Source organism: Oncorhynchus clarkii, chromosome 17, assembly GCF_045791955.1.
Source record: "Oncorhynchus clarkii lewisi isolate Uvic-CL-2024 chromosome 17, UVic_Ocla_1.0, whole genome shotgun sequence".
Lineage (NCBI taxonomy): Eukaryota > Metazoa > Chordata > Actinopteri > Salmoniformes > Salmonidae > Oncorhynchus > Oncorhynchus clarkii.
The window spans coordinates 55,765,676-55,785,580 of NC_092163.1; the positions used below are offsets into that span (position 1 = coordinate 55,765,676).

General features: G+C 44.8%; 1 protein-coding gene across 2 annotated transcripts in view; it reads right to left on the minus strand.

The window, feature by feature from the left end:
- LOC139371144 (myoD family inhibitor-like) overlaps positions 1–7,224 on the minus strand; it is a 46,244-nt gene extending 39,020 nt beyond the window's left edge. The window contains exons 1-2 of one of the 2 annotated variants that reach the window (XM_071111240.1): positions 7,108–7,224; positions 5,194–5,373 (exon numbers count right to left, since the gene is read on the minus strand). In XM_071111240.1, coding sequence (XP_070967341.1) covers positions 5,194–5,332 — 139 coding nt within the window. In that variant the 5' untranslated portion in view covers positions 5,333–5,373; positions 7,108–7,224. Of the gene's footprint in view, positions 1–5,193; positions 5,374–6,655; positions 6,732–7,107 lie in introns of those variants that run through there. The other variant, XM_071111241.1, reaches the window with a different exon arrangement.
- Positions 7,225–19,905: the final 12,681 nt, after the last annotated feature.

Sequence of the window (19,905 nt, forward strand, 5' to 3'; positions counted from 1 at the left end):
CCTCTAACACGAGGGGAAGAGGGAGAAGGGATAAACTTGTTGGTATTTAGATGGTAGAAATACTCCCATGTAAACAAGCTCACTGATTGCATCTTTACAGCCGAGTGAGAGAAACAGAGAGAGAGAGAGTATGTAGTCATAGAGGGCAACGCCTGGACAGCAAGCCTTGAATCAGCAACCCTGCAGTTAGCTGTACAGGGCACCTGTGCTGTCAGCCCTCTAGGCAGATGCCGTAGAAGGAAAGAGTAGACCGTTACATTGCCATATGGAACCAGGGTGGTAGCAGATTTTCTGGGCAGAGCACAGCACAAATAGACCAAATAAGTCAGGACCACTCTCCACACACAAACACACATCCCTGTGGTGCCAGCCCAGCTAGAAGAAATCAATGGGCCTGTGTGTGTGTGTGTGTGTGTGTGTGTGTGTGTGTGTGTGTGTGTGTGTGTGTGTGTGTGTGTGTGTGTGTGTGTGTGTGTGTGTGTGTGTGTGTGTGTGTGTGTGTGTGTGTGTGTGTATTCTCCTCGTCTGATACACACGGGGTGCAGTGCTGGTCTGGGATTCTGGGAGGGTGAAGTTAGGGGTGGGGGTGGGGTGTGGGGAGCTGGTGGGGTGTGGGGAGCTGGTAAGTGATGAAAGCAAGTCCTTGTTGCCCTCTATGGAAGTGAAGCCAGTTCTCATTCCATTCCTCATTCCGCCCTCCCATCCCTTCCTTTTCTTCACCAACCTAAACTCATATCCGTCCTCCCAAATCAACTCACCCCCTTTACACCCCTTCTTAGGTGGTTAAGGGTAACTTTTACCTGGAGCTAGTGGTTAGGGAGACCTGCATGTTGCGACAACATCTGTGAAGACTGAAACTAAAAACAACAACTTAATTACCTTAAAAAATATGACTCATTATCTGATGTCCTACTTACATTTCTGATGGTCAGCCTCAAAGGTCTGTGTGTGTTGAGGGGGGTATACAGTGCATTTGAAAACTATTCAGACCCCTTTCCTTTTTCCACATGTTGTTACGTTACAGCCTAATTCTAAAATTGATTAAATACCTTTTTTCCCTCATTAATCTACACACAATGCCCCATAATGACTAAGCAAAAACAGGTTTTTAGACATTTTTGCAAACAGAAATACCTAATTTACATAAGTATTCAGAACCTTTGCTATGAGACTCGAAATTGAGCTGAGGTCGAAGGAATTGTCCAAGACAGGATTGTGTCAAGGCACAGATCTGGGGAAGGGTACCAAAAAATGTATTCAGCATTGAAGGTCCCCAAGAACACAGTGGCCTCCATCATTCTTAAATGGAAGATGTTTGGAACCACCAAGACTCTTCCTAGATCTGGCCGCCTGGCCAAAACTGAGAAATCTGGGGAGAAGGGCCTTGGTCAGGGAGGTGAACAAAAACACGATGTTCATTCTGACAGAGCTCAGATCTCTGTGGAGATGGGAGAACCTTCCAGAAGGACAACCATCTCTGCAGCACTCCACCTATCAGGCCTTTATGGTAGAGTTGCCAGACGGTAGCCACTCCTCAGTAAAAGGCACCCGACAGCGCACTTGGAGTTTGCCAGAAGGCACCTAAAGACTCTCAGACCCTGAGAAACAAGATTCTCTGGTCTGATGAAACCAAGATTTAACACTTTGGCCTGAATGCCAAGTGTGGAGGAAACCTGGCACCATCCCTACAGTGAAGCATGGTGGTGGCAGCACCATGCTGTGGGGATGCTTTTCAGCGGCAGGGACTGGAAGACTAGTCGGGATCGAGGGAAAGATGAACAGAGCAAAGTACAGAGAGATCCTTGATGAAAACCTCCTACAGAGCGCTCAGGACCTCATACTGAGGTTAAGGTTCACCTTCCAACAAGAAAACGACCCTAAGCGCACAGCCAACACAACGCAGGAGTGGCTTTGGGACAAGTCTCTGAATGTCCTTGAGTGGCCCAGCCAGAGCCCGGACTTGAACCCAACTGAACATCTCTGGAGAGACTTGAAAATATACCGTACAGCGACGCTCCCCTTCTAACCTGACAAAGCTTGAGAGGATCTGCAGAGAAGAATGGGAGAAACTCCCCAAATACAGGTGTGCCAAGCGGGGCGTCAGGGTAGCCTAGTGGTGAGAGTGGTGGACTAGTAACCAGAAGGTTACAAGTTCAAACCCCCGAGCTGACATGGTACAAATCTGTCGTTCTGCCCCTGAACAGGCAGTTAACCCACTGTTCCTAGGCCATCATTGAAAATAAGAATTTGTTCTTAACTGACTTGCCTGGTTGAATAAAGGTAAAGAAGACTCAAGGCTGTAATCTCTTCCAAAGGTACTTCAACAAAGTACTGAGTAAAGGGTCTTTATGTGATATTTCCGTTTTTATTTTTTATACATTTCCAAAATGTATAAAAAGTTGAGCGGGGAAAAAAAAACAATTTAATCAATTTTAGAATAAGGCTGTAACGTAACAAAATGTGGAAAAAGTCAATGGGTCTGAATTAGAGTGATTTTGAATTAGAGTGATTTTTCAACGCCGATACCGATTACTGGAGGACCAAAAAAGCCGATATCGATTAATCTGACAATATTTTTTATTTTATTTGTAATAATGACAATTACAACAATACTGAATGAACACTTATTTTAACTTAATATAATACATCAATAAAATCAATTTAGCCTCAAATAAATAATGAAACATGTTCAATTTGGTTTAAATAATGCAAAAACAAAGTGTTGGAGAAGAAAGTAAAAGTACAATATGTGCCATGTAAGAAAGCTAACGTTTAAGTTCCTTGCTCAGAACATGAGAACATATGAAAGCTGGTGGTTCGTTTTAACATGAGTCTTCAATATTCCCATGTAAGAAGTTTTAGGTTGTAGTTATTATAGGACTATTTCCCTTTGTACCATTTGTATTTCATATACCTTTGACTATTGGATGTTCTTATAGGCACTATAGTATTGTCAGTGTAACAGTATAGCTTCCGTCCCTCTCCTCGCCCCTACCTGGGCTCGAACCAGAAACACATCGACAACAGCCACCATCGAAGCAGCGTTACCCATGCAGAGCAAGGGGAACAACCACTAGAAGGCTCAGAGCGAGTGACGTTTGAAATGCTATTAGCGCACGCTAACTAACTAGCCATTTCACTTCGGTTACACCAGCCTCATCTCGGGAGTGGATAGGCTTGAAGTCATAAACAGCGCAATGCTTGACGCACAACGAAGAGCTGCTGGCAAAACACACGAAAGTGCTGTTTGAATGAATGTTTCCGCGCCTGCTTCTGCCTACCACCGCTCAGTCAGATACTTAGATACTTGTATGCTTGTATGCTCAGTCAGATTATATGCAACGCAGGACACGCTAGATAATATCTAGTAATATCATCAACCATGTGTAGTTAACTACTGATTATGATTGATTGTTTTTTTATAAGATACGTTTTCATGCTAGCTAGCAACTTACCTTGGCTTACTGCATTCGCGTAACAGGCAGTCTCCTTGTGGAGTGCAACGAGAGAGAGGCAGGTCGTTATTGCGTTGGACTAGGTAACTGTAAGGTTGCAAGATTGGATCCCCCATGCTGACAAGGTGAAAGTCTGTCATTCTGCACCTGAACGAGGCAGTTAACCCACCGTTCCTAGGCCGTCATTGAAAATAAGAACGTGTTCTTAACTGACTTGCCTAGTTAAATAAAGGTATAAAAAATAAAAAATAAAAATGGCAAATCGGCACCCAAAAATAGAGATTTCCGATTGTTATGAAAACTTGAAATCGGCCCCAATTAATCGGCCATTCCGATTAATCGGTCGACCTCTAGTAGACACACATGCATCCACATGTTCCTATGTTATTGTATTCTTCTAGAATATAGATCCTAGTGTTCTGGGTCCAGACTTGCCCTATAGAAGACTCCTCCCACCATGGAGGATTTTTGTGGCTTGTTCCCATGGCAACAAATCACTCGACATCCCAGTTGACTTCCCTAACCCCGCCTCTCTCTATCCTATCTTAAACAGCACTGTCCTCTTACCAGGGCTTCCTGGAGCTTTAGGATGCAAATAGAGATGAAAGAAGCAGCCAATAGAGTTAGAGCAAAGGTGGGATGAAGACACTTCTAGCCAATCAAAACACAGAATCATTCACATACGCCTACCTCCTCCCTCACACCCATCAATAAATCTCTCCACAAATAAATCTCACTATGACCAATCAGGCTTTATGTTGGCTCTTTGTTGCCCAACTCCAAACCTCAACCGGAAACCGAAAAGAGGGATAGAAGAGGGCATGAAGCCCTGAGCTGTCCCTACAAGACCAAAGGTCGCCATTCCTTCAGGCTCTTTGTTATACTGCACACACACAGTATCCCTACTGTACTGTTGCTTTGACAGGGAGCTGAGTTAGGTGTCCTGGTAGGAAGAGAGTACAGAGACAGATCTGGTCTTCATTATGATCTACTGTACAGACTTTCACTATGTCTACTCCACTGGGAGAACAAACACATCGTTCAGGACTTGTTTAACACACACACACACACACACACACACACATACACAATACAGACATACTGTACAGACATACTGGTCCCTTTCAACACTCCATGTGTGGACAGTCTCTCTCTCACACATGAATGAATGTATGCACGTACACACACATGCACAAGCATACATACACATGTGCACACTGCTCTGCTCCCTATCTTAGTTAACCTCATACACAAACACACTCCAAAAGCATCCAGACAATCACTGTTGATGGTAATCACTTCTCCCGTTCACCGAGACAGGCATGTTCCAACCCACTACACACACAGTTTTTCTCCCCTTCTTTCAGACTCCAAGGATGGGATGGAGAGGAAGGATACATGTTTATAGTGTTTGAATAGGGCCTCCTTCCTTTCTGTCCTTTCCTTACGTACAGGATGGCACTTGATAAAGCAGCGTAGCTTAGCATCATGACATTCCCCTAAACCAGGGGTGTCAAACTCATTCCAGGGAGGGCCGAGTGTCTGCCGGTTTTTGGTTTTCCTTTCTGTTAAGACCTAGGCAACCAGCTGAGGGGAGCTTCTTACTAATTAGTGACCTTAATTCATCAATCAAGTACAAGGGTGGAGCCAAAACCTGCAGACACTCAGCCCTATGTGGAATGAGTTTGACACATGCCCTAGACCTTCAGTACTGTCAATGCCACAACAGTTCACTCACCTGTGGTGTGTGTGGGGGTTGGAATAGGGGTGGAGGCTGGTATGTCCGTGGAGGGGTTGGGGTGCAGAATGGGGGGATGTGGGTCCCTATCATCAGGGGGCTCAGGTGAGCTGACAGGGGGGCTCCTCTCCTCATCCATGGGTGTGGCACACTAGGGGGTGCGGGGAACAGGTGTCAAGCCTGACAGAGACACAGAGATACACAGAGAACCCTGTCAGACAACACAAAAGAGAGAGAGAGAGAGAGAGAGAGAGAGAGAGAGAGAGAGAGAGAGAGAGAGAGAGAGAGAGAGAGAGAGAGAGAGAGAGAGAGAGAGAGAGAGAGAGAGAGAGAGAGAGAGAGAGAGAGAGAGAGAGAGAGAGAGAGAGAGAGAGAGAGAGAGAGAGAGAGAGAGAGAGAGAGAATTGACCATGCTTAGAACCCCAATCAGCAGAGCACTCCAGCATGGAGACAGAAAAAGGATCATAAAATCAAACTACCATACACTGTGTGTATCTTGACCCTTTCCTCCGAATGTTTCAGGAAAGTTCCAGAATCCTAACAGAGTATGCAGAAGTTGGCCAACATCGGGGGATTAGAGAGCACCAGCTCAGCTGCATGTGCGTGACCATCTCTGTGGGACAGCTGTGCTCTGGCGTGCTTATGCTCCTCAAGCAACACAGACTGCAAGGCCTCTGTCACAGCTCAGTATGGAGCACAACCAGCCAGCCATTGACATGTTCATATTGCATGTATTGCACTCACATGGGAGATTCATTTTATTTCAGAAAACCCATCTCCACTTCTTCCTTCTCATGACTGTCTGGACGCATTCTAGAACCTTCTGGGCTAGAATTTATTTTGCCCTGGTCGAGATAACTGACTAACCTTTAATTCAATGGGCTTCTACACTTTTGGCACTTTTAGTCATCTAAACGGGCTGTAGCCTACACTAAACACTTACAGTAGCATAGTATGTCAAAATATGTGTCAAAATATTGTGTCTGAAATATGTGCCATCTCTATACAAAGATGATCTGCTAATAAAATGAAAATGGTATCAAACTTTGAATTACTTTTATTTTACATTTAAGGATGTTAGAAAACTTTATGAAGTTGGCAAAGTCCTCAACTAAACTGCTGTGTTGATCCTTGATCACAATTAAAGGCATCTGATCCTTACCTTAACCCTGACCTGGGCTTGAGGAGAAGAGGTACTGGTTCAACCCTGAACCTAACCTTAACCTAATGTTAACCAATTCTGAAATTAAAAATCGGTTGCAGGTCAGAAGTGTCCATATAGTTCTCATTATATTTACATTGCATTACATGCCTGACGGATTTATTTCTCCTGACGAGTCCATGCACGCTCACCCTGAGCCAGCCGACTCAACCCTGTGGTCCTGTTCAAACTCGATTTATATTGAAGCAAAAGGCGACAAGTTAGACAACAACATAGGTAGAACTCCTCAAAACCACTTACCTTACTGTTGGCCGCGACACAGGGCACTCGTTGTTCGCTAATTCATTCTCTGACCCCTTTCCCAGGTAGACTAGATTCTCCTCTCTGACTTTCCCGTGCTCTCTGCTCTACTCTCCTCTAACTTTCCCCTCTCGTTGTCAGCACAACTCTTCTTCTCGTCTCCATAAACTCCTTCATGCGTAATTTTAGGACATGTCTTGATGCAGAAGTGGACTGTTAGGATTTTTTCGAAACGTTTTTCCTCTCTTTCCAACCCCCCTCGGGGACTCTATCTCCGTCTGTCCCGTTCCTCCGCCTGTCAGTGTGAATGTGGGTTCGAGCTCTACGGGCAGTCTCCAGAACAGTCTTTGTCTCGGGTTCAACTTTCCCAGCCCTTACAGAGGTTTGACATAGGCTACAATGCTCTCTTTACAAAGTAAAAAAAAAATGATTTTATAACTTTCCAAACTCACGAGTTGTCTGCTGCTGTAGATGATTCAGCGTTGAAACTTTGGATGTCATCAGACTTGCCCGTACTTCACGCACTCCTCCTGCCTGTCCCTCCTCTCTCTCCCCTCAAACGCTTGTCTGGGGAAAGCTCCAGTCTGTTAGAAAATAAACTACAGTCAACACTGATTACCGTGCTTCCTCCAGGCACGAATTTAGAATTACCCCTAAACTAGAGCCGCGGATTGACTAACATGGGATCTCAGATGAGTTATATTATTATATCGACGCATACCTCGAAGTGATAATTAGGATTATGATACCAAGGTTTATTATCACCATAGTAGGATAATATAGCTAGGCCTAGTATTAAGCAATAATTATAAATGATCAAATGTTGAAATTGTTGGACTAGCCTATGCATAAAACAGTAGCCTATATTATGATGTATAAAACAAGCCTAATAATAGGTCTAATAATAATCATAAATCATTATTTTTTAAAATCATTTTTATAGGAATAGTATTTGTGTCAGATCCTCTCATGTTAACAAATGGTTCATGTTCAAAGTGCGTTTAGGTAGGCTACACAAACAATTAATTGTGCATAGCCTAGGCTAACCACAAATGTGATTGCCACGCATCAACAGTTGAAAAAGCCAGCCTCATTCAGTTGAAAAGGCCAGCCTCGTTCAGATGAAAAGGCCATCCTCATTCATTCCCGCCATCCTCGCGCCCGCGCAGGGGTCACGTTTATTAAATGTGCGTGCGCACCAAACATACTCTAACCTTGCGTGCGCCATTTCCCCGCAAATGTGGTTATTTATTAGTTTTGAACTCTCAGGAAAGTGTATGCATCTCCAAGCACAGCACAGACCATGCCTTAGCACAGCTTCTATCGGTTGATCAATTGTATTGCAAGCAGATATTGCTCTTATGGGGAAATGGAGGCGTTTGGTGCAGGGGGATTATTATAGTGCCTAATACAAACATTAGAACATTAACACTAATAATAAAACAGATGCATTTGCCATTGGTAAGGACATGTTTTATTTGTACTTTTATTATATAGGCCTAAATCATAATCATATATTGCAGGATGTCTCCTTTTCTGACATGACTTGTTTATTTCCGCTGTACAGCAAATATTAGCAAACCATTTATCCATCGCTCATTCAATAGCCAAGCATGCTCGAAAGTAAATAGACCAGTAGTTTACTTAACATGTTTGACAGTATGGATAAGCTATACTTATTGCTGTGTGGTATGAGCATGGTCTCATAGACTAGGTGTAACATAGTAAATGTAAATCCAGGACACTCAAAGTAGTATTATATATTATAGTTGGTATGGTTATATAAAACAGTATTATATATTATAGTTGGGACTAATAAACACCTCCCTCTGCAACTGGATCCTGGACTTCCTAATGGGCCACCCCCAGGTGGTAAGGACGAGACAGCCTACAGGGAGGAGGTCAGAGACCTGGCTGTGTGGTGCCAGGAAAACAACCTCTCCCTCAACGTGATCAAGACAAAGGAGATTATTGTGGACTACAGTAAAATGAGGACCAAGCACTCCCCCATTCTCATCGACTGGGCTGTAGTGGAGCAGGTTGAGAGTTTCAAGTTCCTTGGTGTCCACATCACCAACAAACTATCACGGTTCAAGTATACTAAGACAGTCATGAAGAGGGCACGACAAAACCTATTCCCCCTCAGGAGACATTTGGCATGGGTCCTCAGATCCCCTAAAGGTTCTACAGCTGCACCATCGAGAGCACCTGACTGGTTGCATCATTGCCTGGTAGGGCTACTGCTCGGCCTCTGACCGCAAGGCACTACAGAGGGTAGTACGTACGGCCCAGTACATCACTGGGGCCAAGCTTCCTGACATTCAGGACCTCTATAACAGGCAGTGTCAGAGGAAGGCCCAAAAATTGTCAAGCGGTAATTGATCAAGTGGTACCGGATCGCCAAGTCTAGGTCCAAGAGGCTTTTAAACAGCTTCTACCCCCAAGCCATAAGACTCCTGAACATCTAATCAAATGGCTACTCATAATATTTTCGTTGCCCTCCCTCTTTTACGCTGCTGCTACTCTCTGTTATTATCTATGCATAGTCACTTTAATAATTTTACCTACATGTACACATTACCTCAATTACCTCGACTAACCGCTTCCCCCGCACATTGTACCGGTACCCCCTGTATATAGCCTCGCTACTGTTATTTTACTGCTGCTCTTTAACTATTTGTTCCTTTTATTTATTTAACTGCATTGTTGGTTAAGGGCTTGTAAGTAAGCATTTCACTGTAAGGACTACCCCTGTTGTATTCGGCGCATGTGACAAATAAAAATGTATTTGACATTTCACATGTTGAATGCACTGATATTTGTCAATATGAAGAGACAGAATAGGATGTCACATATCTCATTATATTGAATGAGTCCATGTCTGGCCATAGGAAATGTCCATGTGTGTCACGTTCGTCATAACGAGGAGACCAAGGCGCAGCGTGATATGAATACATTCTTCTTTATTTAAACGAAGAACACTAAACAAACTAACAACATAACAACACGACCGTGAAGCTGTAACACAAGTGCTGACATGCAACTACACATAGACAATAACCCACAAAACCAAAATGGCAAATGGCAACCTAAATAGGATCCCCAATCAGAGACAACGATAAACTGCTGTCTCTGATTGGGAACCAATTCAGGCCACCATAGACCTACATATACCTAGACATACTAAAATCCCCATAGATATACAAAAAACCCTAGACAGGACAAAAACACCTAGACAATAGAAAAACTACACCAACCACCCTTGTCCCACCCTGACCTAACCAAAATAATAAAGAAAACAAAGATATGGTCAAGGCGTGACAATGTGTGATATTCGGAGTAGTCTAATCCCAGTATAATACAATGTCTGGAACACACTGGATCTGGGATCAGAATTTGTCAGGATATGGTGCAGATCCACAAGACTCAAAATATGCATTGGAAATGGTCTGTATTCTCTAGAATATAAAAAAAGTGTAATGTAAAGATATCCCCTAATATATCCCCTTTCTGCCCAGTGTAACTCTACCCTAACCTCTAGCCTTGCTAGCGTTAAGCAGCTAGCTAATGATAGTGTTAGTCACGAATTCGTATCATAACATACATTTAGCAAATGCATAAAACAGCCTATTGTACATTTTACAAATGTGTAACATAGGCTATTGCACAAATTGTCATTTTTAGCACATTGCACAAATTGCCATTTGTAAGATACTATACAAACTGTAAACATATCATACGAAATGAATGATTGACATCCACTCATTAATACATACAATACGAAATGTAACATATCATACTCAATGTGGTATGCAGATTTACTTACAGAATAATACAAAATGCTCTGAGACCAGGTTGCAGCGGGAGCAGGAAATATTTCATCTTAGAGCCTATACCGAAGCAGGAGAAATAAACACAGCCATGTACTAATAAACTAAATATTGAACAACAATTCGTATTTTGCAAAGAAGTGTGGGCTGATGCATTTATACTTTTAATTTGTTCGAATAGATTATTAGTCTAGCAGAATGCAAGGCCAGTGTTTGACTCTCGCTATAGGCATCATGCATTTTTTTGTTTGAAAGTCACTGCAAAGGATGAACACATTCTGCCCACACCTCTTCAGAAATGTGAACAAATTTTCCATACAGCAAATTCGTTTTTGTTACCATAAAATTGAATAGAGGGAGATTTCCTACTATTTCTGCCATTTGTTGTGTAGTGGTAATAACTTAAACCTGTTATGTCAGAAAAGGAGAGACATGTCCTGCAATATGATTCTGATTAATCAAAGTCAAATAAGCATATCAGGTGACATGCTTCTATCTCCTTACCAACGGCAAATGCGTCTGTTTTATTATTAGGCCTATGTTTGAATGTTTTTATTAGCCTACCATTATTATAGGCTAATAACCGTGCATCTCCCATTTATCCCAAACAAACAGTTGATCAACCATCTAAAAGTTGTTTACAAGCATAGTTTGACATTTGCATGAAGATACGCTCACTTTTCCGTCAAGTTCAAAATGGATAGATACCAACTTTTGTGGGAAAACTGCCCCATGCAAGGTTTAGAGTATTTTTTGTGCTCATGCACCTTTGATAAATGAGGCACCTGGGCTGGTAGCGAGACTGATGAGAGTTTGGTGTGATTGACGTGTGGAGGACTGGCGAGGCCACCAGGTAAATCGGTGCGGTTAATCAAATGATGCATTCAAACAAAACAGACTGCATTTTTCAGAGAGAGGTGCCTGAGGTTCAACAACACACACATGCCCAATCATATTCAATTTGTCTCACAAATAAATCACTCCTGACACTGAATCCAGACACTAGGCCTGGGCCAACTGTAGCCTATCATATCTCTTATGAAGAGGTTGTGGCTACCGCACAGCTGTTATGAACAATTGTAATTTCATCAGTAAAGCAGTCAAATTATATTCGTTGACACAATTCACCCATTTAAAGCAGCTGAATACAAATCAGCCTTAGCAGGAAGAAAACAGAGAGATCCCTGAATGTGCATATTGAGGGCTGATTACATACACTCAATTTGTTTAAGACATTTACATGCTTTGCAAGAGGAACGATTTCCCTAATAATCCTGTTTACATAGAAACATCTGAAATAACGCTACCTGATGGGACTTTTGATAAGGGACAGTTCGAAATGATTGTGGGGGGGGGGTGTAGCATGGGTTTTGTGGGGGCACAGGGCAGTTTCCCCTGGACTACATTTGTCCTTTTGCAGCTTTTACTCTGTATTTTCTCCATCCTAGCTACATTTCCTCATCTGCTTGCATGTGCCTCCCCTATATTTAGGTGTTTGGTAATTCCCTTATGCACTGTGCTTTTCCATGCACAAAATATTACTATACTACAGATCAATATACACTGAGTGTACTCTCCAATATTCACCCTCTCCTATTCACCCTCTCCAACATTCACCGTCTCCTATTCACCCTCTCCAATATTCACCCTCTCCTATTCACCCTCTCCAATATTCACTGTCTCCTATTCACCCTCTCCAATATTCACCCTCTTCTAATCACCCTCTCCTATTCACCCTCTCCAATTCACCCTCTCCAATATTCACCCTCTCCTATTCACCCTCTCCAATATACACCCTATTATATTCACCCTCTCCAATATTCACCCTCTCCTATTCACCCTCTCCTATTCACCCTCTCCTATTCACCCTCTCCAATATTCATCCCTCTCCAATATTCACCCTCTCCTATTCACCCTCTCCAATTCACCCTCTCCAATATTCACCCTCTCCTATTCACCCTCTCCAATATTCACCCTCTCCAATATTCACCCTCTCCAATATTAACCGTCTCCTATTCACCCTCTCCAATATTCACCCTCTCCTATTCACCCTCGCCTATTCACCCTCTCCAATATTCACCGTTTCCTATTCACCCTCTCCAATATTCACCGTCTCCTATTCACCCTCTCCAATATTCACCCTCTCCTATTCACCCTCTCCAATATTCACTGTCTCCTATTCACCCTCTCCAATATTCACCCTCTCCTATTCACCCTCTCCAATATTCACCGTCTCCTATTCACCCTCTCCAATATTCACAGTCTCCTATTCACCTTCTCCAATATTTGCAGTCTCCTATTCACCCTCTCCTATTCACCCTCTCCAACATTCACCGTCTCCTATTCACCCTCTCCAACATTCACCGTCTCCTATTCACCCTCTCCAATATTCACCGTCTCCTATTCACCCTCTCCAATATTCACCCTCTCCAATATTCACCCTCTCCAATATTCACAGTCTCCTATTCACCCTCTCCTATTCACCCTCTCCAATATTCACTGTCTCCTATTCACCCTCTCCAATATTCACCCTCTCTTATTCACCCTCTCCAATATTCACCGTCTCCTACTCACCCTCTCCAATATTCACCGTCTCCTATTCACCCTGTCCTATTCACCCTCTCCAATATTCACCCTCTCCTATTCACCCTCTCCAATATTCACCCTCTCCTATTCACCCTCTCCAATATTCACCATCTCCTATTCACCCTCTCCAATATTCACCCTCTCCTATTCACCCTCTCCAATATTTACCGTCTCCTACTCGCCCTCTCCAATATTCACTGTCTCCTATTCACCCTATCCTATTCACCCTCTCCAATATTCACCCTCTCCTATTCACCCTCTCCTATTCACCCTCTCCAATATTCACCCTCTCCTATTCACCCTCTCCTATTCACCCTCTCCTATTCACCCTCTCCAATATTCACCCTCTCCTATTCACCCTCTCCAATTTGAACCGGGTATGGTAGGTGCCAGGTGCACCAGTTTGAGTGTGTCAAGAACTGCAACGCTGCTGTGTTTTTCACGATCAACAGTTTCCCGTGTGTATCTAGAATGGTCCACCACTCAAAGGACATCCAGCCATACTTGACACAACTGTGGGAAGCAATGGAGTTGAAGGCACACGTACACAATCTACAGTATGTCTCAATGGTCTCAGGGATTACAAATCCTTCTTGAAACTGTCTTTTTCCCTTTGTCTACACTGATGGAAGTGGATTTAACAAATGACAACAATAAGGGATCATAGCTTCACCTGGATTCACCTGGTCAGTCTATGTCATGGAAAGAGCAGATGTTCCTAATGTAGTGTACACTCAGTGTATACGGTATATATGTATTTATTTGATGTATATTTTGCCTCTCGGATCCTTCTAGGCTTCAGCCCTGTAAACTCTTGCCTTATCCTGGCCCTGCTTTTCCAAAGTGAGTATGTTTACATGCATACTAATAATTGGATATTAAACTGATTATGGTATGTCATTAGTAATGTTAACACGTTACTCTGCTTATCTTAATTGGTGTAATCAAAGTAAGCATACACCAATTAAAAGCTGTTTTTCTGAGCAGTGTTTTGAACTATTAGGACGTGTAAACAGCATAATCAGCGTTCCAGCGGTGTATTTGATCTACACATGTGCCAGCACCAGTAGTGTATGCCTGGTAGTGCACGCCTGGAAGTGCACGTCTGGAAGTGCACGTCTGGAAGTGCACGCCTGGTAGTGCACGCCTGGAAGTGCACGTCTGGTAGTGCACGCCTGGAAGTGCACGTCTGGTAGTGCACGTCTGGTAGTGCACGTCTGGTAGTGCACGCCTGGTAGTGCACGTCTGGTAGTGCACGCCTGGTAGTGCACGTCTGGTAGTGCACGTTTGGTAGTGCATGCCTGGTAGTGCACGCCTGGTAGTGCACGTCTGGTAGTGCACGTTTGGTAGTGCGAGCCTCCCTCATATACTTGTGTGAAGAATCAAATATGCTTCACAAAAATAACATGGTTGCTGATTGGCAATTGTCTGTATTTAAGTCCCATCAGGTAGCCTGATTTCAGAAGTGTCCATGTAAACAGGATTATTAGGAAAGTCGGTCTTCTTGCAAAGCATGTACATTTTTAAAATGAACTATTACATTCATCTGACTATTCATAATAGTCCTATTATTGTGTGCATGCAAATAACATATTCAATGTCCCTGTTTGGTCCTACTGATGTTTTTAGGCCAGAGGCTCCTCTGAAAGACCACGACTAATGGAATGATAGGGTCTGCACAGTGCTAATGTAGTTCTTCAACCCAAAACTAAAGTATTGCGTAATTGGTCAGCTGCTCAATTATGTTTATGTATTATGTCCACGAGAGATACACAGTGCATACTCAACTGTTCCAACACAAGCCTTTACTATAGTAACAAGAGAGATACACAGTGCATACTCAACTGTTCCAACACAAGCCTTTACTATAGTAACAAGAGAGATACTCAGTACATACTCAACTGTTCCAACACAAGCCTTTACTATAGTAACAAGATACTCAGTACATACTCAACTGTTCCAACACAAGCCTTTACTATAGTAACAGATACACAGTACATACTCAACTGTTCCAACACAAGCCTTTACTATAGTAACAAGAGAGATACACAGTACATACTCAACTGTTCCAACACAAGCCTTTACTATAGTAACAAGAGAGATACTCAGTGCATACTCAACTGTTCCAACACAAGCCTTTACTATAGTAACAAGAGAGATACTCAGTGCATACTCAACTGTTCCAACACAAGCCTTTACTATAGTAACAAGAGAGATACTCAGTGCATACTCAACTGTTCCAACACAAGCCTTTACTATAGTAACAAGAGAGATACTCAGTGCATACTCAACTGTTCCAACACAAGCCTTTACTATAGTAACAAGAGAGATACTCAGTACATACTCAACTGTTCCAACACAAGCCTTTACTATAGTAACAAGAGAGATACTCAGTACATACTCAACTGTTCCAACACAAGCCTTTACTATAGTAACAAGAGAGATACACAGTACATACTCAACTGTTCCAACACAAGCCTTTACTATAGTAACAAGAGAGATACTCAGTACATACTCAACTGTTCCAACACAAGCCTTTACTATAGTAACAAGAGAGATACTCAGTACATACTCAACTGTTCCAACACAAGCCTTTACTATAGTAACAAGAGAGATACTCAGTGCCTACTCAACTGTTCCAACACAAGCCTTTACTATAGTAACAAGAGAGATACTCAGTACATACTCAACTGTTCCAACACAAGCCTTTACTATAGTAACAAGACAATGTTTGAGAGCTGCCAAACATCAGTTGGGTCCACACTGTCTGGTTACTGGCCCACAATAGGGTGTGTTGAACTCTATTATCACACTCCTCTCTGGTCTGCACCACATGATTGGGGCCAGGAGTTTTTCCTGACACCATGACTCTGACCAGGTAAAACTCCTGGTCCCAGACCTTTTCCTGGTCAGGTCGCATGGGACATTTTCCTGCCTTACTCCTGAGACATGATGTGTTGCCATTTGCAGCTCAATACGCCAGCTCATCATCTGGCATCCAGCGAAAGATGTCACTGGCCCGAAAAATTCCACACCTCTGCCTTCTCTGATCAAATCACTTTCCAGTGGATGAAACATAAAACACTGCACAGGGATCTGCTACTGGGCGTGCAGCTAAACAGATATAGCATCAGACTACTTGTTAATATATTACACCAGGTTAGCCTAGATAGGGTCTGGACTCTTGGCAGTATGCTCAAATGTTGGACTAGCCGCATGTCCATGCAGCTTATATACTGTACTGTACTACCCTGTGGAACACTTTCCCATATATTTGGGATGGAAGCCTGCATATTTCTCCTAATGCATATAACTGGGTCTACACAACAGTGGTCCATGGACTCAGCTCTACTTTAAACAACATGAGGTATGGAAAGGTCTGGCAAACAGGTTTTGGGGTACAGTATTGCTCTAAAGATGAAGGATTTACACCATGAAAGCCAGTTGTTCTCATCTGGTGGCTAACGCCTGGAGGTGGTCTTCTTTTTCAGCACTACAGATAACACAGGAAGATGCAACACAACATACACAATACAACACACTGACCTCCAGCAGGCAGGGAGAGGGCAATATAAAGAGGGAGTCAGGGGAAGGGTGTATTATGGAAGGAGAGGACAGGGAGGGAAGGAAGGGGAAGGGTGTATTATGGAAGGAGAGGACAGGGAGGGAAGGAAGGGAAGGGTGTATTATGGAAGGAGAGGACAGGGAGGGAAGGAAGGAAGGGGAAGGGTGTATTATGGAAGGAGAGGACAGGGAGGGAAGGAAGGGAAGGGTGTATTATGGAAGGAGAGGACAGGGAGGGAGTCAGGAGAAGGGTGTATTATGGAAGGAGAGGACAGGGAGGGAAGGAAGGGGAAGGGTGTATTATGGAAGGAGAGGACAGGGAGGGAAGGAAGGGGAAGGGTGTATTATGGAAGGAGAGGACAGGGAGGGAGTCAGGAGAAGGGTGTATTATGGAAGGAGAGGACAGGGAGGGAAGGAAGGGGAAGGGTGTATTATGGAAGGAGAGGACAGGGAGGGAAGGAAGGGAAGGGTGTATTATGGAAGGAGAGGACAGGGAGGGAAGGAAGGGGAAGGGTGTATTATGGAAGGAGAGGACAGGGAGGGAAGGAAGGGAAGGGTGTATTATGGAAGGAGAGGACAGGGAGGGAAGGAAGGGAAGGGTGTATTATGGAAGGAGAGGACAGGGAGGGAAGGAAGGGAAGGGTGTATTATGGAAGGAGAGGACAGGGAGGGAAGGAAGGGAAGGGTGTATTATGGAAGGAGAGGACAGGGAGGGAAGGAAGGGAAGGGTGTATTATGGAAGGAGAGGGCAGGGAGGGAAGGAAGGGAAGGGTGTATTATGGAAGGAGAGGACAGGGAGGGAAGGAAGGGGAAGGGTGTATTATGGAAGGAGAGGACAGGGAGGGAAGGAAGGGGAAGGGCGTATTATGGAAGGAGAGGACAGGGAGGGAAGGAAGGGAAGGGTGTATTATGGAAGGAGAGGACAGGGAGGGAAGGAAGGGGAAGGGTGTATTATGGAAGGAGAGGACAGGGAGGGAAGGAAGGGAAGGGTGTATTATGGAAGGAGAGGACAGGGAGGGAAGGAAGGGAAGGGTGTATTATGGAAGGAGAGGACAGGGAGGGAAGGAAGGGGAAGGGTGTATTATGGAAGGAGAGGACAGGGAGGGAAGGAAGGGAAGGGTGTATTATGGAAGGAGAGGACAGGGAGGGAAGGAAGGGAAGGGTGTATTATGGAAGGAGAGGACAGGGAGGGAAGGAAGGGGAAGGGTGTATTATGGAAGGAGAGGACAGGGAGGGTGTATTATGGAAGGAGGAAGGAAGGGGAAGGGTGTATTATGGAAGGAGAGGACAGGGGAGGGAAGGAATGGAAGGAGAGGGGAAGGGTGTATTATGGAAGGAGAGGACAGGGAGGGAAGGAAGGGGAAGGGTGTATTATGGAAGGAGAGGACAGGGAGGGAAGGAAGGGAAGGGTGTATTATGGAAGGAGAGGACAGGGAGGGAAGGAAGGGGAAGGGTGTATTATGGAAGGAGAGGACAGGGAGGGAGTCAGGAGAAGGGTGTATTATGGAAGGAGAGGACAGGGAGGGAAGGAAGGGGAAGGGTGTATTATGGAAGGAGAGGACAGGGAGGGAAGGAAGGGAAGGGTGTATTATGGAAGGAGAGGACAGGGAGGGAAGGAAGGGAAGGGTGTATTATGGAAGGAGAGGACAGGGAGGGAAGGAAGGGGAAGGGTGTATTATGGAAGGAGAGGACAGGGAGGGAAGGAAGGGGAAGGGTGTATTATGGAAGGAGAGGACAGGGAGGGAAGGAAGGGGAAGGGTGTATTATGGAAGGAGAGGACAGGGAGGGAAGGAAGGGGAAGGGTGTATTATGGAAGGAGAGGACAGGGAGGGAAGGAAGGGAAGGGTGTATTATGGAAGGAGAGGACAGGGAGGGAAGGAAGGGGAAGGGTGTATTATGGAAGGAGAGGACAGGGAGGGAAGGAAGGGAAGGGTGTATTATGGAAGGAGAGGACAGGGAGGGAAGGAAGGGGAAGGGTGTATTATGGAAGGAGAGGACAGGGAGGGAAGGAAGGGGAAGGGTGTATTATGGAAGGAGAGGACAGGGAGGGAAGGAAGGGGAAGGGTGTATTATGGAAGGAGAGAACAGGGAGGGAAGGAAGGGGAAGGGTGTATTATGGAAGGAGAGGACAGGGAGGGAAGGAAGGGGAAGGGTGTATTATGGAAGGAGAGGACAGGGAGGGAAGGAAGGGAAGGGTGTATTATGGAAGGAGAGGACAGGGAGGGAAGGAAGGGGAAGGGTGTATTATGGAAGGAGAGGACAGGGAGGGAAGAAAGGGAAGGGTGTATTATGGAAAGAGAGGACAGGGAGGGAAGGAAGGGGAAGGGTGTATTATGGAAGGAGAGGACAGGGAGGGAAGGAAGGGGAAGGGTGTATTATGGAAGGAGAGGACAGGGAGGGAAGGAAGGGGAAGGGTGTATTATGGAAGGAGAGGACATGGAAGGAGAGGAAGGGAGGGAAGGAAGGGGAAGGGTGTATTATGGAAGGAGAGGACAGGGAGGGAAGGAAGGGGGAAGGGTGTATTATGGAAGGAGAGGACAGGGAGGGAAGGAAGGGGGAAGGGTGTATTATGGAAGGAGAGGACAGGGAGGGAAGGAAGGGGAAGGGTGTATTATGGAAGGAGAGGACAGGGAGGGAAGGAAGGGGAAGGGTGTATTATGGAAGGAGAGGACAGGGAGGGAAGGAAGGGGAAGGGTGTATTATGGAAGGAGAGGACAGGGAGGGAAGGAAGGGGGAAGGGTGTATTATGGAAGGAGAGGACAGGGAGGGAAGGAAGGGGAAGGGTTTATTATGGAAGGAGAGGACAGGGAGGGAAGGAAGGGGAAGGGTGTATTATGGAAGGAGAGGACAGGGAGGGAGTCAGGAGAAGGGTGTATTATGGAAGGAGAGGACAGGGAGGGAAGGAAGGGGAAGGGTGTATTATGGAAGGAGAGGACAGGGAGGGAAGGAAGGAAGGGAAGGGTGTATTATGGAAGGAGAGGACAGGGAGGGAAGGAAGGGAAGGGTGTATTATGGAAGGAGAGGACAGGGAGGGAAGGAAGGGAAGGGTGTATTATGGAAGGAGAGGACAGGGAGGGAAGGAAGGGAAGGGTGTATTATGGAAGGAGAGGACAGGGAGGGAAGGAAGGGAAGGGTGTATTATGGAAGGAGAGGACAGGGAGGGAAGGAAGGGAAGGGCGTATTATGGAAGGAGAGGACAGGGAGGGAAGGAAGGGAAGGGTGTATTATGGAAGGAGAGGACAGGGAGGGAAGGAAGGGGAAGGGTTTATT